The sequence below is a fragment of the Epinephelus lanceolatus genome, chromosome 2, assembly GCF_041903045.1.
Source record: "Epinephelus lanceolatus isolate andai-2023 chromosome 2, ASM4190304v1, whole genome shotgun sequence".
Lineage (NCBI taxonomy): Eukaryota > Metazoa > Chordata > Actinopteri > Perciformes > Serranidae > Epinephelus > Epinephelus lanceolatus.
Genome location: NC_135735.1, coordinates 13,152,545 through 13,166,644, shown reverse-complemented (window position 1 = coordinate 13,166,644; position 14,100 = coordinate 13,152,545). Strand labels below are relative to the sequence as shown.

The window sequence follows — 14,100 nt, the reverse complement described above, 5'->3', positions numbered from 1 at the left end:
TTATTGCTGTTATTTTTTGTCGTGGTTGTTTTGACCTTTTTGTGTCTTTATGCAGTCATTTTTCCTTTTTATGGTCATTTTGTATCTCCTTGTAGTAATTTGAGTGTCTTTTAAGTTGCTTTGGGTCCATTTGTATTCATTTTGTATGTCATTGTGGGTGTTTTGTGCCTTTTTGTGGTCATTTTGTGTCTCTGTAGAAATTTTGAGGCTCTGTAAAGTGTTTTTGTATTAAATATTTTTGTCTGTGGTTGTTTTGACATTTTTTGTGGTCATCATGAGTCTCTTTGTAGTTCTTTTGTGTCTTTTTGTGGTCATCTTGTCTTTTTATGGTCATTTTGTATCTCCTTGTAGTAATTTTAGTGTCTTTTAAGTTCCTTTGGGTCCATTTGCATTCATTTTGTGTCTTTGTGGTGTTTTGTGTCTCTTTGTAGTAATTTTGAGGCTCGTAAGGTTTTTTGTATCAAATATTTTTGTCTGTGGTTGTTTTGTCTTTTTTTTGTGGTCATGATGGTCATTTTTTGTCTTCTTATAGTAATTTTGAGGCCCATTGTAAACTTTTTTTTGCATTAATAACTCTTTGTCTGTGGTTGTTTTGACCTCTTTTTGTGGTCATTCTGCATCTCACTGTAGTTGTTTAGTATCTTTTTATGTTTAGTATATTTTTATGTGTCTCTTTGCAGCTGTTTTGCATCTCTTAGTAGTTGTTTGCATCTTTGCAGTTATTTTATGTTTCTTTGTAGTTATACTGAGCTTCATCGTGGTCGGTAGATGTTTCTTTGAGTGACATTTTGCAGGTGAAGACCAGGAGGGACACTTTGGCCCCTGGGCCTGTGTCTGGTAGGCCTGTTCAGAAATCCATCCATGCTTAACATCTGTTATGGTGCTGCTTTGTAGCTCATTTGATCCTGGAGATATTATTGTACATCAGTTTATTAGTTAAGGATCACCAACAAAAAAAATGTTTTTTCACATAGCCTACTGAACTCTTGAACTGGGGAATTGGGGGCTGAGGCTTAAAATGACACTTCCACTACGGATTAATATGAAATCTGTAGTGGGATAATCTATTTCAAGTAAAACTCCAGCAATTAAAATGTCACTTAAGTAAAAGTATGTAAGTATTATTAGCACCATGTGGCTGACTTTCATTATCCAGAAAAATGACCTCTGTATACTACTGTTGTATCAGTACTGGTGCAATAATGTTGCATTTTACTCACCAATTTGAACTACTTTAGATACTGTTGTGTATTCTATTTTCAAACAGTGCATCATACATTTTGCCTTGCATTTTAAATCTTAATCTGTAAAGCTACTAAGCTACGACTAAAGCTGTCACACACACATTTTTTGTTTTTGCTCCCATTTTTTACAGGTTTAATTCAAAGATCTTCCTGCACACTGAAGACTTTTTTCTGGTAGCAAGTCTTAAAAAGTTAGTGGTAGTGAGCACTTCTCCTCTTCCAAGATAATCCATAAACCTGACAATTGTGGCAAATCAAGATGCTGATTAAACAGTACGATTACAACACAGGTGCGTGCTGGAATGGTCACAATAAAAGGCTGCTCTTAAATGGGCATTTTTAACTTGAAAAAATACATTTATAGGGAATTCACATGACGAAGCGCTACAGAAAGAATCAGTTAGGATCTGATGTGCCTTGTTCAGTGTGACATGGAAAAGGATAAGCGCTCACTTACACAGATTTTAACAAATTTGCAACCAAAATTTGAGAGAAAAAAGTATTTTGTGTGCATAAAAAAACCTGTGAAAAATGTGAGCAAAAACTTAAGTGTTGCTTTTAAATTTTAAGTTTAAATCAGCATAAAATTGAAGCACTCAACAGTATGTGACAAAATCTTGTATTCCACTATTGTATTCTGTATTCTGGTGTAAAGAGCCAACACAATAAAAAATCTAACTGTTTAAACACTTTGAGACTGCTCTATGGGTGTTTTAAGGGATTCAAGAGTTACCCACGGAGCTATGTTTTGTCCTTATAACAACACGGGGGGTTTAATCTCGTGTCAGGGGCCTCCTCCATTGTGAGTTGAACTTGCGCCTCCTTCACAAACACAATGGGCCACTACAGGATTCTTTTAACTGACGAAACGGAAAACATAAATGGTAAATGCAGACGATGACAGCAGGGGCTCGAGTGGGGTCAAAACAGTCACAGACTGTTCATTAAATTGAATGATATTAAATTCTCAGACGTGGGCCATTGTGAATATTTAACCCTCCTTCTAGTAAAGTCGAATTTAAACAGGATATCACTCGTAGGGCCGAATTTAGTTAACTTCCTACATGGCCTGTGAGGCTCCTGATATCTGCAGTAACCTGTGAGATGTTTGCTAAACTACAGATTGTTATTGGCTCCACTATATCAACCTTCCCAAAGAAAAGTAATAGCACGCAGCAGATAGAACAATCAAAGAGAAGGATTAGGTTAACACCGAGCTAAAAGCTTTCTCCTCACAGCGACACAGTCCTGGCCTCTTGATAACCACTGACATGTATCTATTTGGCAGACAGATGCTCCATTCAGGCTGATATATGACATTATTTTATCTTCTCATTAGGTTTTAATTTGCTAAAACGCAGCTTGTGGCTTCATTAGACCAGTTTCTGTTCATCACAAATGTTTTGTGCTTGTAATGAGATCAGAGCCTCAGCTCAGTAACGTTAATACATGTCGTCTTTTAAAACCTGAATCAGGAGTTAAAGTGAAAATGGACATTTCAGCACTCACACTGCCAATGGTCACTGGCTCCAGAGTTGTGTCTCTGCCTCCCTCTTGTGGATAAACTGTTTACAGCCTCAGCCTGAGCTCTGCCTCCTGCGAACACTGGAGAGAGGATGCTCATAGTGTTTATTGTAGGAGGAGGCCGCTCAGTGGAGGGCTGAGCGCCTACATGTGATGCTCCTGAGTCATGAAAAATGTTAATTTACTGAGTTTTGGAGTGTTTGACTGTATATCATAGAAAAGCTTTATATTTAGTATTCAAATACATCAAACTGCATAACAGTTAATCATATATGCTTTGGAAAAAATTTAACTTTTTTACAAGAAACTGTAGATTTATTATCAAAATGTAATATTTATTTTGATTTCCTTTGTTTGCCCTATCACGCTGTCACTTTACCTTTATATAGTTTTACTGTTTTACTACCTGTTTACATCTCTGTGTATATATTTTTAATGCATACATATTTACTACATCCCTGTTTACATAATAGTTTATTCATTCTGCAATTACTGTACACCATCTACCACATATGATTTTATATGTATATGCTTTGTTAACATTATTAGTTATGTACAGGGGCAAAAAAGTGTTTCCAAAAAACTTAAAAAGATGTTTGATTTTATCTTAGAGGATGACAACCATGGAAAGAAATTTCATTTTAAGGAACAGTATATACAGACGATTTCAAAGCAGATGTGTACTTCAGTGGTCGGTGTCAAAGTGTTGAATTCTCTACTGATTGATTTAACAGTTAATATAATATAAAATATAATAATATAACATAATATTATATAATATCATATAAATATTTTTGAGTTTAAAAAAAATGTATATCTGTCCCCTTAGTAGAATATGAATTATAGTCTATAGCGCTTGATTGTTCTTCTTTTTTTTTTTTTTTTAAGTTACTGTAAGTATTGGTTGTTATGTAAAGCTATAACTGACAGATGATCTATTAACTTCTGCACTATTTTGTGTCTTAGATTCAAATTTGTCACTTGTATGATTTTTTTCTATACATATTTAATGAGAAATAAATAATTGCCAATAACTGCTTCTCTGTAGTTGTTGTGCATATGACAATACCTCAAAATTTGAACTATATACTGATACTTTTGGTGGAGATCAGTCTGATGGATTACAAATAAATAACACTGTTATGTCCCATTTATATATGTAATACCTTCAACAATTAAATCTATATGTCACAACTTTCATTTTAATAAAGCAGAGGTTCAACTGTTTTTTATGTTATGAAGATTTTGGGCGAGCCAGGCTCACTCTGGAATTAAGTTGTATCTTTCCTGAGTAACTCAACTCTAAATCACCTTTTATGGAGTTAGTAAATTAAATATTATATCCAAAATGATAATTTATTATAGCCTATATAATTCTAAATTCACCACAAAAAAAGAGAAAACAAGGAAATGTGTATTTTGTGTATTGTTTTTCTTGTGTCATTCTTCTGTTTTGAACACCTGTTTGTGTTACATACTATTTATTGAGTAAATAGTATGTAACACACACTTGATTCCTTTTTTTCTGAATCTGTGTTTTTGTTCTCCTGTAGATATTGGGGCAACTGTGTTATGTGTGTGTAGTTTTATTTGCACAATAAAAATCTATCAAAATCCAGGGGTTGTGTGTGATGTGCAGCTTTACACACAGCTCACAGTGTGCCTGAGCTGTCACAGTGACACACTCAGCGACAAACATGTGGCATCCCTTCCCCATGGCATGTATTCAGTGCATCACATTAGCCATGTAAACTTAAGTTAACAAAACAACCAAACTTCGACAACAAAACCCCACCCAGTCTGATCGGGGCCTCCTCATTGGCCCAAGTGTCTGTAAATCCGTTCCCTCTTTATTTGCCTCGTGCCATTGGTCGGCGGTGACGACAATCCCGAGACGTGCTCCCGCCCACCGAGCGGATCAAGTTTGAATGAACAACAGCAGTCTGTTCTGGAGGTGGTAGTTGCATTTGCAGTAATTATTAAAAGTGTGTATCATATCTCGGGGTGCGCGGATCCAGGATGGACATGAAGAAAAGAATTCACCTCGAGTTGCGGAACCGCACTCCGTCAGATGTAAGTTGGCCTCCACATCTCGCTGGTTATGTTTCACTCTCAGCTAATGGAGAATCTTTCGTGTGATGTCTTGGCGTGGGGATACAAAGTTTCTTGGAAGTTAAAAAAGACGATGGAGGCGTCGGGTCACATTGTTGCTCTGCGAACGTGTTTACAGTCTCAGGTGCTGCAGGTACGCGGGGTGAACTTTTGTGTGCACGTCTTTGATGTGCAGTTTGAGAATGCAGCACAGCTTGTTTTATGCCAGCGGTATAAACAAGGCAAGCAGCATGAGGAGCCATATTTGTAACTTTTGATCTACGAACGCGCCCCTTTTTGCCTTTAAACCCGCGTGATATTGTTCTCTACTCGCTGTTTGATGTGCTTTGGATCAGAGGTGCATCCATAGAAACATTTTGAGCCGTGCTCTTGGCGCGTTAAGGATGCGGAGACTCAAAGTCATGACATTATCAATGATGCATAAAGATCACAGCCTCGTATTATCGCCTTACAACCGCGTCCTGCACCGATAGTTGCTCAAACTGCCCAGTGGAGCTGCTTTATGTCTGCAGGACGTGCATGGGAACACTGGAGCAGCTTTCCAGTGGAGAGCCTGCAGCCCCGCGCAGCCTACAACTGGAGCCACAGTGCGCACAGATGGCCGAAAGAAAGCGGCGTTAGCATGGACTGTTATCAGCCACCGGGCTGGGCGACCAACACCGAGAGATATAAAACCACAAACACGCCCGCGTCGTTATTAACCGCTGTGTGTTCACTCGGCTTGTTTCGTCGAGGCTCTTTCGCTTTTCGACGACACATCCAGCCGTAATGAAAACAAATCGTCGAGCCGCGCTGTTGCTCTAGTTTTCCAGAACTAGGACAAGCCGCCATTTTACCGAGAAACAAAGGCAATCTGAAACACACCGAATATTCCGCTCATTCGACACAAACGACGGACGGTTCATCATACCTTCGCTTTAACAGAAGTCTACACACGCCTTCAATCCAATCGGTGACAGTTTAAGCACAAGCAACAATGAAACGTTTGCCTGGCAGCTATCTAATCTGCCTCAGCTGCCCCTCCTACTCACAAATGACCCTGTGCACGACTCGTAGGTCTGTTTGCCTCCGACTTGTTTTGACTGTTCGCTCTCTCACACACATACACACACACACACCTTATTACGTTTTAACGCGGCAACCGGTAAAATAAAGTAAACGCCGACAAACCGACTGTTTCTACTGGAAAATTAAGTTAAATTTGATATTTACGTAATGGACGGAGAGCCAGTGCATCGCGATAACTACAGCGTTGAAATGTGTCGACGGATTATTGATGGACTGGATCTTTTTTTTTAATAGTTCGTTGCTCGGTGCTGATTGGCTGAGTCACGTTCTAGAACACCTGTGACCGCATATCATTCTATTTAAATATCAATCCGCCGAGTTAAAACCAGCGATCATACTGTACATCCTGGTATATAGTGCTTTTATAAAGGGCTGTGTTGATGTTAGCAGGGGCGTTTCTAGAATGTGAGGACAGGGGGGGCTTAGCCTGAATCTCTCCAGGGGGCCCAGAGGGATTCCCCCCCCCCCCCCCTTCTATTTTGATGCCTTTTTTTAATGCACTCTGGCATCTTATTTACCCTTAAAAAGCTTTTTTTTTTTCTAGATTACTTGAGTATTTCCATGTTGTACTACTTTATACTTACACTCTTATACACTATTTGTGAGTCAGATTAAAAATACAGATTACAGTGAACAAATAAATGATGTATTATTATAGATTAAACTACCTAGCAGTATATAAAGCTTTTAATATTAAAGTGATAATGGGTGTGCTCTCCTTAGTGTATGCGCATGATCACACAAAATGCACTTCTTAAATGACACAGAGGACCCAAAACTTGTGTCCTTGATAAGTGATATTATAACTGGGGGCTTTCATGCATGAACAGAATTAAGAGATTATTAGATAAGGGGCATTTAGTTTTTATTATTAGGCCTTTTCCTATTTTTGAAATATACATATAGCCTATATAATCTGGGGCTATTAAAACATTGCAAACCATAAGCAGATGTAACTGTTGGGAGAAGTATTCAAACCTTTCACTTAATTAAAAGCAGCAATACCACAAAGTAGAAATACTTGTTTAAAAGTAAAAGTCCTGCATTCTAAACTATACTTAAGTGAAATTTCAAAAGTATTAACATGAAAATCTACTTTAAAAATAAAAGTACACACCATGTAGACTATTTGAGAAAAAATATATGATTGTATTATTATTAGTAGTGTTATTAGTATTATTACTATTGATGTATTAATGTGTTCATTGCTTCAGTCCCAGTGGGCCACCATTGTGGTTAGGCATTGATATTTGAATTTAGGGTGTGACGTCAGGTGACCAAAATTCAATGTGAGGACAGCGCCTGATGTCAGCGTCAATCCAACATAGAATACTGACGACAGATGACATTGTTATTTTGTTAATTTTAAATTATGTTGCTAAGTAACCAAAATCCAGTGTCTCTGAAAAGTCGCTTGCAAACAACATCTTGATGTAGAATAACAACATTTCGTCATGAGGCATGGAGACCGGAACCCAATGTCTGCAAAACATCATAATGTTAATGTCAACTCAACGTGAAATTCTAATAGTGTTGTCACGATACCAAAATCTTTGTTTTGGTACCAATACCAATATGAATTTCGATACTCTTTGGTACTTTTCCTAAGGAAAAGTCCTTTTGGATACAAACCTTTAGAACAATAAATAGAAGGGGTGTAACGGTACCAAAAAAATCATGGTTCGGTAAGTACCTCGGAACGGACGTCACGGTTTGGTAACTCAAATGTTCCACCAAGTTTGTGTTGTCTCGTGTTTTCTCCCTTTGCGAGGCAGACTTTCTCTTGTCTTTTTTCACGTGCGCCAGCTGCGGATGTTGATACAGGTGTTGTCATACACACCACTTGTGCAATCTGTGCTCCAATAGGAACAAGAAAGGTGTTTGTGTGCATAAATGAGTAAAATAAGTTAACTAAATTAATGAATTGAATCAATTTCAAAGTACCGGTATTTTCCAAATGCAGTATTGTACCGTTTGGAATACTCTAGTACTGCAGTACTATTTTAGTACTGGTATACCGTGCAACACTAAATTCTAATGTCAACATTTAAAATATCATCAACCTGACATTCATTCCAACCAAAATTTAAGGCCTGCTCAACACAAGAGTCCAAAGTTTTTCTGACTGTGTAGCTAATTTTAACTACTTTTTATTTATAAAAATTCATAAAAATACTTCAAAGGGCATAAATTATCCGTTGATTTCTATTTTGCATTAATAATTTGACTCTGCAAAGTAGCTAGTAACTTAAATCAAAGAGTGTAGTGAAGTAAAAACTGAGATATTTACCTCCAAATTGTAGTGGAGTAAAAGTATAAAGTAATACAAGAGAAATTCTCAAGTAAAGTACAAGTACCTCAAAACACTATGTTAGCACAGTACTTGAGGAAATGTACTTAATTGCTTTCCACCTTCGGTAGAAGTATAAATCTTTTACCTAAGTAAAAATGGCAATACCACACACTAAAAATACTCCCTTACAATTTAAAAGTCCTGCTTCCAAAATTTTACTTAACTGAAGGTACAGAAGTATTATCAGCAAAATTTATTACAGAATATTATATTATTATATATACACGAGTGTATAGTACATTGAAGGACAAAGCACCATATGTCCCTCTGAGTGTGGTAGAAATATAGAGTGGCAAAAAATGGCAAGTACTTGTAAATGTAAATGTACTGTGTAGTGACTATTAGCCACTTTGACTACATATGGAAGGTTTGAAAATAAATTAGTGCAAATCATTCTGTGTTAGCTTTTTCCTTTAACGCTTCATTTAACTGAGTAAAACAATATGTTAGGAAGAGTACTAGAACGGAGCAATAGCTTTCCAAAACTGAATCAATTTAGTGTGACAAATACTATGTAACAGAGTAAAGTCACATTCAGCCTCACTTGGAATTGAAGTTAGAGGCTAAATCTTAAGTGCATCCCTCTCAAATAAAACAAAACTATTATCAAGAGATTGAAATACTTGAAACTTGACATTCAGTCTCTATCCAGACAGGAAGTCAGTGCATTCTTAACATATTTTCTGCACTCTGTATTTGACCTTTTACACATTTTGAACTATTCCTAACTTGAATTCCCAAATTAGATGGATACTGACTTGATGTATTTGTTTGTTCCACAGGTCAAAGAACTCGTTCTAGACAACTGTCGCTCAAATGAAGGAAAGATCGAGGGTCTAACAGACGAGTTTGAGGAACTGGAATTTCTAAGCACAATCAACGTTGGATTGATGACAGTTGCTCACTTGCCGAAGCTAAATAAACTCAAAAAGGTGGGTGTCTTTCTGCACAGAACAATTCTGTGACTCAAGGCTTTAAGCTGTTGCATATTTTAATTGTTTAATTGATCAACAGCTTGAACTCAGCGATAACAGGATCTCAGGAGGGTTGGAAGTTCTGGCAGCAAAATGCCCCAACCTCACACACCTCAACCTCAGTGGCAACAAGATTAAAGACCTCAGCACAATAGAACCATTGGTGAGTGAGACCCTGAATTACTTTGTAAGAAATGCATAATATACAAAGCCGCTGTTATTATTCATGAAACCTTGCTTTTCTTTTGACAGAAAGAATTGGGGACCCTGAAAAGCCTAGATCTGTTTAACTGTGAAGTGACAAACCTTAACGAATACAGAGACAACGTCTTCAAGCTACTACCCCAGCTCACGTACCTGGACGGGTACGACAAAGACGACAAAGAGGCACCAGATTCTGATGCTGAGGTTTACGCAGAGGGCCTGGATGATGATGAGGAGGACGAAGACGGTGAGTTAAAGGCTGCAGCCAGAGTGCTTCACGTGTTCTTTATAGCATCTCTTAAAGTCACTAATGTTGGTGTCTGAACATTTTGCCTAATAATCACCCTCCAACTGGTTTCACCCAGATGTAGATGAGGAGGAGTACGATGAAGACACAGCACCAGGAGATGAGGAGGAGGAAGAAGGAGAGGAAGATGAAGAGGAGAATGAAGAAGAGGAAGAGGAGGACCTAAGTGGAGAGGTGACGATGAGTTTGATTTGCACTCTTTAATGGTTAAAAATATTCAGTCTGAAAAACCACGCTAACGTTACCTTGTGTTTTGAAAAGGAGGAAGAGGAGGAGGATTTGAATGACAGGGAGGTTGACGATGAAGATGATGAGGGTGAGTATAATGGTGGCTGACTTTGACTTATCATCTGTCTCCCAATTCCATAGTACATATCAAGAGTATACAGACTATAGTATAGAATCAAAAGATTAGTATAGTTTCTATACTACATACTAATCTTTATAGTGTAGAGTATTTGCAGTTCATACACAAGAGATCAACACACCCAAATGTTTCCCTGTGGAGTTTTCCTGTAGACAGATGGGTTTTTTTTAACACATTTAGTGTATCCTTGAGGCCTGACACATTAAACCTTCCCCATAAAACATTTGCAAAGCTGCTTTAAAAAAATGATTTTGTACGTTGCTTACACATGCTTACTAAATAGTTAACCGCTTTTGTTTAGGCATTGTCACGCTTCTTTGTGTGTTACCACCACTGCAACAGCAGAATTGCACAAACTAGTGAGAAAACATGAACTCCTTAATGCTACTGGTGATCAAAAACTCAAAAAGAAACCTTTAAAGCTGGGGTAGGAAGTTTTATTTTGGTGTCATTGGGCAAAAATCCCATAGTAACCTTTCAGCATATTGTAATTCAAGTGGTCTGAGGACACACAAGTCTTCTGCACCTCCTTTTGGTTCTGTTTTCAGGCCTTAGAAAAACTAGCCTGTGACTGGTGACCTTGGCCAGTCACAGAGGGAGGGCGTTCATTTTGGCTGTTAAATGAATGCAGATGCAAATGTGGTCCCATTAGATAGTGAAAGCCTGATTCAATGGCAGAAAAGCATGCAGAAAAAGTTGCTATTCCACCATTGGTAAATACTGCCTACACACTGAGAGCAACCCAAAAAATTCAGGCGCAGAGTCTGCGGTACTGAAACAAAACTCGTGTAGATATCAGTTACGCATTTCAGTGATGCACAGAAAATGTTCCTAATAGTTTAGTCTTATGCTAACCAGAGCAAAAGACTAACAGCTGCAGCTATAGCTAATTTAAGTTCACGATTATGAAACATTAGCTAGCTAGAGCCTCTGCCTCTTCAGACCACCTCAATGGGAGGACAGCGGGCAGCAGCGCTAGAAACAGACCCTCTGTCAGCGGCTGAAGCAACCCAAATCCAACCAGTGCAAACCCCAGCTCTGGTTAACTGGACTCCCCGCTGGATCAGCAAACTTTCTGTTGCTGCTGTTACATGTTAGACCTGGTGCTGCCACTGGATACCAGCCCGCTGTGACACTTGGTGTTGGAGTTTGCGCTGGCAGATTTTGAGCCGCTGACCCAAGTTCTGTCTCTAGAGCTGCTGCCTGCTCTCCTCCCGGTCAGGCAGTCCACAGTGGCGGGGAGTGATGTGTAGAGACCATGCTATTCTTGTGTCATTTGTGGTCACAGAAAAGGAGTGAGAGTGGAGCAAGCAGATGTGCTGCGTACAGCTCTACAACAAATTAAGATTAAATAAATCAAAGTATGAGAAAGACTGGGTTTTTGTATGAAGTGCCACAATATGCCTGTGTTCGACGGTGTAGTTTAAACTCGTTTTTTAAACAATTCTTTTAAAGCTTTTTTCAGAAAACTGCCCAGCACAGCTTTAACTGTTTTTATTCTAATGTTGTGTTCACACCAAACATGATGCAAATTTTAGCATTTCGTTACTAAAATATTTTGTATTGACTTGCTTCATACGCACCTGAAATTGCTAAATCAATGAATGAACTTCCACTGGTACATCCTTGGTGTCATATGTCCCAGGAGGATCTCAATGCTGATTGGCTATCGCAGTGCTAATCTGTTGCTGAAGTTCAGATTTTTCAACTCTCACGAATAAGTGTATGATACGAAATCATGTTACTCACTTTATTTGCGCCGCTTAATTGCGTCCATTGTGCTGCCCAGCGAGAATTTGCATCTTTACATTAACTTTTCATGTAGTTCTCTTGCTTGAATTGTTTTATTAGTGCCCTGTGTGAACACAACATAATGCAGTACTACTAATATCATGCAAAGGCAATCAAAATCCATCTTTAGAAGGACACTGTCAATTAAACTTCATAAAAAACAGCGATGGGTTTTGCTAAAAATCCAATAGTTACTTTTTGACTTCTGATGTGTTCCTGGAGCCGTTTCATCACCAGCCACTAGTTGCAGGAAACTCCACCAGTTCTTATGCACTTCGCATTGTGGTAAAATCTTTCAACACTCAAAAATAAACGGTCTTTAGTTTTGAGAGTCCTTAATTTTGTCACACCCTACGTAGTCACAGTCTGCTTAGAATCAGTACATACTATAGATTTGGGACTCCACTGATTCAGAAAGTCTTTATTGTCCATCACAAAGCCATGTAACTTTGTCTTGCAATGTGAAAACTGCGCAGTTTGAGCCAGCATTGCTGTCGTCATGACGCAGAAACCTGAAAGAGAAGTTTAACAGGAAACTTTGATGTGATGTGAATGATTGTGGGTGGTTGTGCCTTTTTAAATGTGACTCTTGTCTTCTAGAAGAAGAGCGAGGTCAGAAGAGAAAAAGGGAACTGGATGAAGAAGGGGAGGAAGATGAAGACGATTGAGAGTCCTTATGAAGCTAAGTTGTGAACTGTTTTAAACTTGTATCTCCCAGTCACTTCCCAGCAACCCCACGTATTTTTCCCCCAGTTTCATATTGCAGTAGGAGTGGTTTTTGTTATTGGCCAGTCAGGTAGACGGGGTTGTCTGGAGAAATAAGTTAAATTTATGTACCTTTGATGCTCCCGTGTTCCAGTCTTTACAGTCCACTTTTAACTGCTACGTGGACGCCAATTTTGTAATATCGAATAATAGCAAAGATAAACCTTTTTAAGATATGTTTTTCTTTTCTCACCGTTTGTGTAAGACCAGTTTCTGATGACTTATGTATTTTAAGACCCCCCCCTTCAAAAGAAAAAACAAAATGAAACAAAAAAAGAGTGCATGTCTAACACATTTTAAAGTCAACTACTGGATTTCATGTATGGCTGTCCTCTCCTCGTCTTAAACTTATTTTTGCATCGTACTTTTCTTTTTATTTTTTAATGTAAGTTATGTATTTGTAGTGTCACCAGTATGCCAATACTCTCTGCTGTCCTGGTGTGAAACTTCTGTCTGAACATGCACAGTGTGACCCTCACAGGGCATATTTTTAAATCATAGCAAAAAAATGTCTGCCCTTGTCAAAGCTGCTCCTCCTCCTTAAACCCTCAGCTTTGATAGTTCGGAAATTACGTGTTCTTGTAAATAATGACCAAATCTATTTTTTTGTATTCTCTTTGATGATGGCAGACATTGAACAGACATCTGAGGTGAAACTATGAATTGTAATAAGATATTAAATATGTATGCTGCTTTATCTAAAATACGCAGTGTGAAATTTCTTGGATTTGAACATAACTTTGTATGCATAATCTTTCCATAAAGAGAAATGTTCAACATCAGATCTCATTATCGCTTTTCTCCATGTTCTTTTCTGTGACACACAGGTGGCAATGTTTGAATTTGTGGTGGTAGTGTAGAGAAGTGCTTGATATAACTGGAGGTTACAACCGCAACTTATGTGCATTGAAAATTTATTGTTTCAAAGTGTAAACTCTGGAAAACGGTCAGGTATTTGGACTTTGTTTTTCACTATTATAAGTAATGGTCAAATTGGCCTACCTCAGTGATTTTTCACTCTATGTTAAATCCACTGTCATCAGCCAAATTGTTTCTTTCTCCCTCCCATTCACTTCAATAAATCCCTTTTATATATGTTTTGAAGTTTGTGGTCCTTGTACAACACAGCCAAGTCAAATGGTGAAGCGTGTATTCCAGGTTCAGGTGATTAGATACTGATGATGATTTAAAACTAATCCAGGAGGCAATTTCCAGCAGACTGAGATGTGATACTGTTTACTCTACACTGGACAAGTAGACTGAGGCCTAGTCCACACGTACACGAGTACTTTAAAAAATAAGGGTTTTCCCACCTTTGTTCTCAAAAAGAATCCTGTTCACACACACACACTTGAAACGTCAAAAGCGTGCTGATAAAACCCCTACCCTAA

The 14,100-nt window shown here is 38.2% G+C and overlaps 1 protein-coding gene across 2 annotated transcripts; it reads left to right on the top strand.

Moving 5' to 3' along the window:
• Window positions 1-4,663: 4,663 nt before the first annotated feature.
• On the top strand, window positions 4,664-13,807 carry anp32a (acidic (leucine-rich) nuclear phosphoprotein 32 family, member A). 2 transcript variants are annotated; one of them, XM_033621243.2, is made up of 7 exons: window positions 4,664-4,841; window positions 9,084-9,233; window positions 9,316-9,438; window positions 9,528-9,726; window positions 9,845-9,960; window positions 10,048-10,102; window positions 12,548-13,807. In XM_033621243.2, the coding sequence occupies exons 1-7, from the start codon at window positions 4,788-4,790 to the stop codon at window positions 12,610-12,612; spliced, it is 762 nt and encodes a 253-aa protein (XP_033477134.1). In that variant the 5' UTR covers window positions 4,664-4,787; the 3' UTR covers window positions 12,613-13,807. The 2 variants fall into 2 exon arrangements, with proteins under 2 accessions (XP_033477134.1, XP_033477127.1); XM_033621236.2 differs by having other exon boundaries at window positions 4,665-4,841; window positions 12,545-13,807.
• The last annotated feature ends 293 nt before the right edge of the window (window positions 13,808-14,100 follow it).

Coding starts and splice junctions, on each gene's coding strand:
- anp32a (XM_033621236.2), top strand. CDS start 4,788: ATGGACATGAAGAAAAGAATTCACCTCGAGTTGCGGAACCGCACTCCG. Junction 9,439..9,527: donor TCAGCACAATAGAACCATTG/GTGAGTGAGACC, acceptor TTCTTTTGACAG/AAAGAATTGGGGACCCTGAA. Junction 9,727..9,844: donor TGATGAGGAGGACGAAGACG/GTGAGTTAAAGG, acceptor GGTTTCACCCAG/ATGTAGATGAGGAGGAGTAC.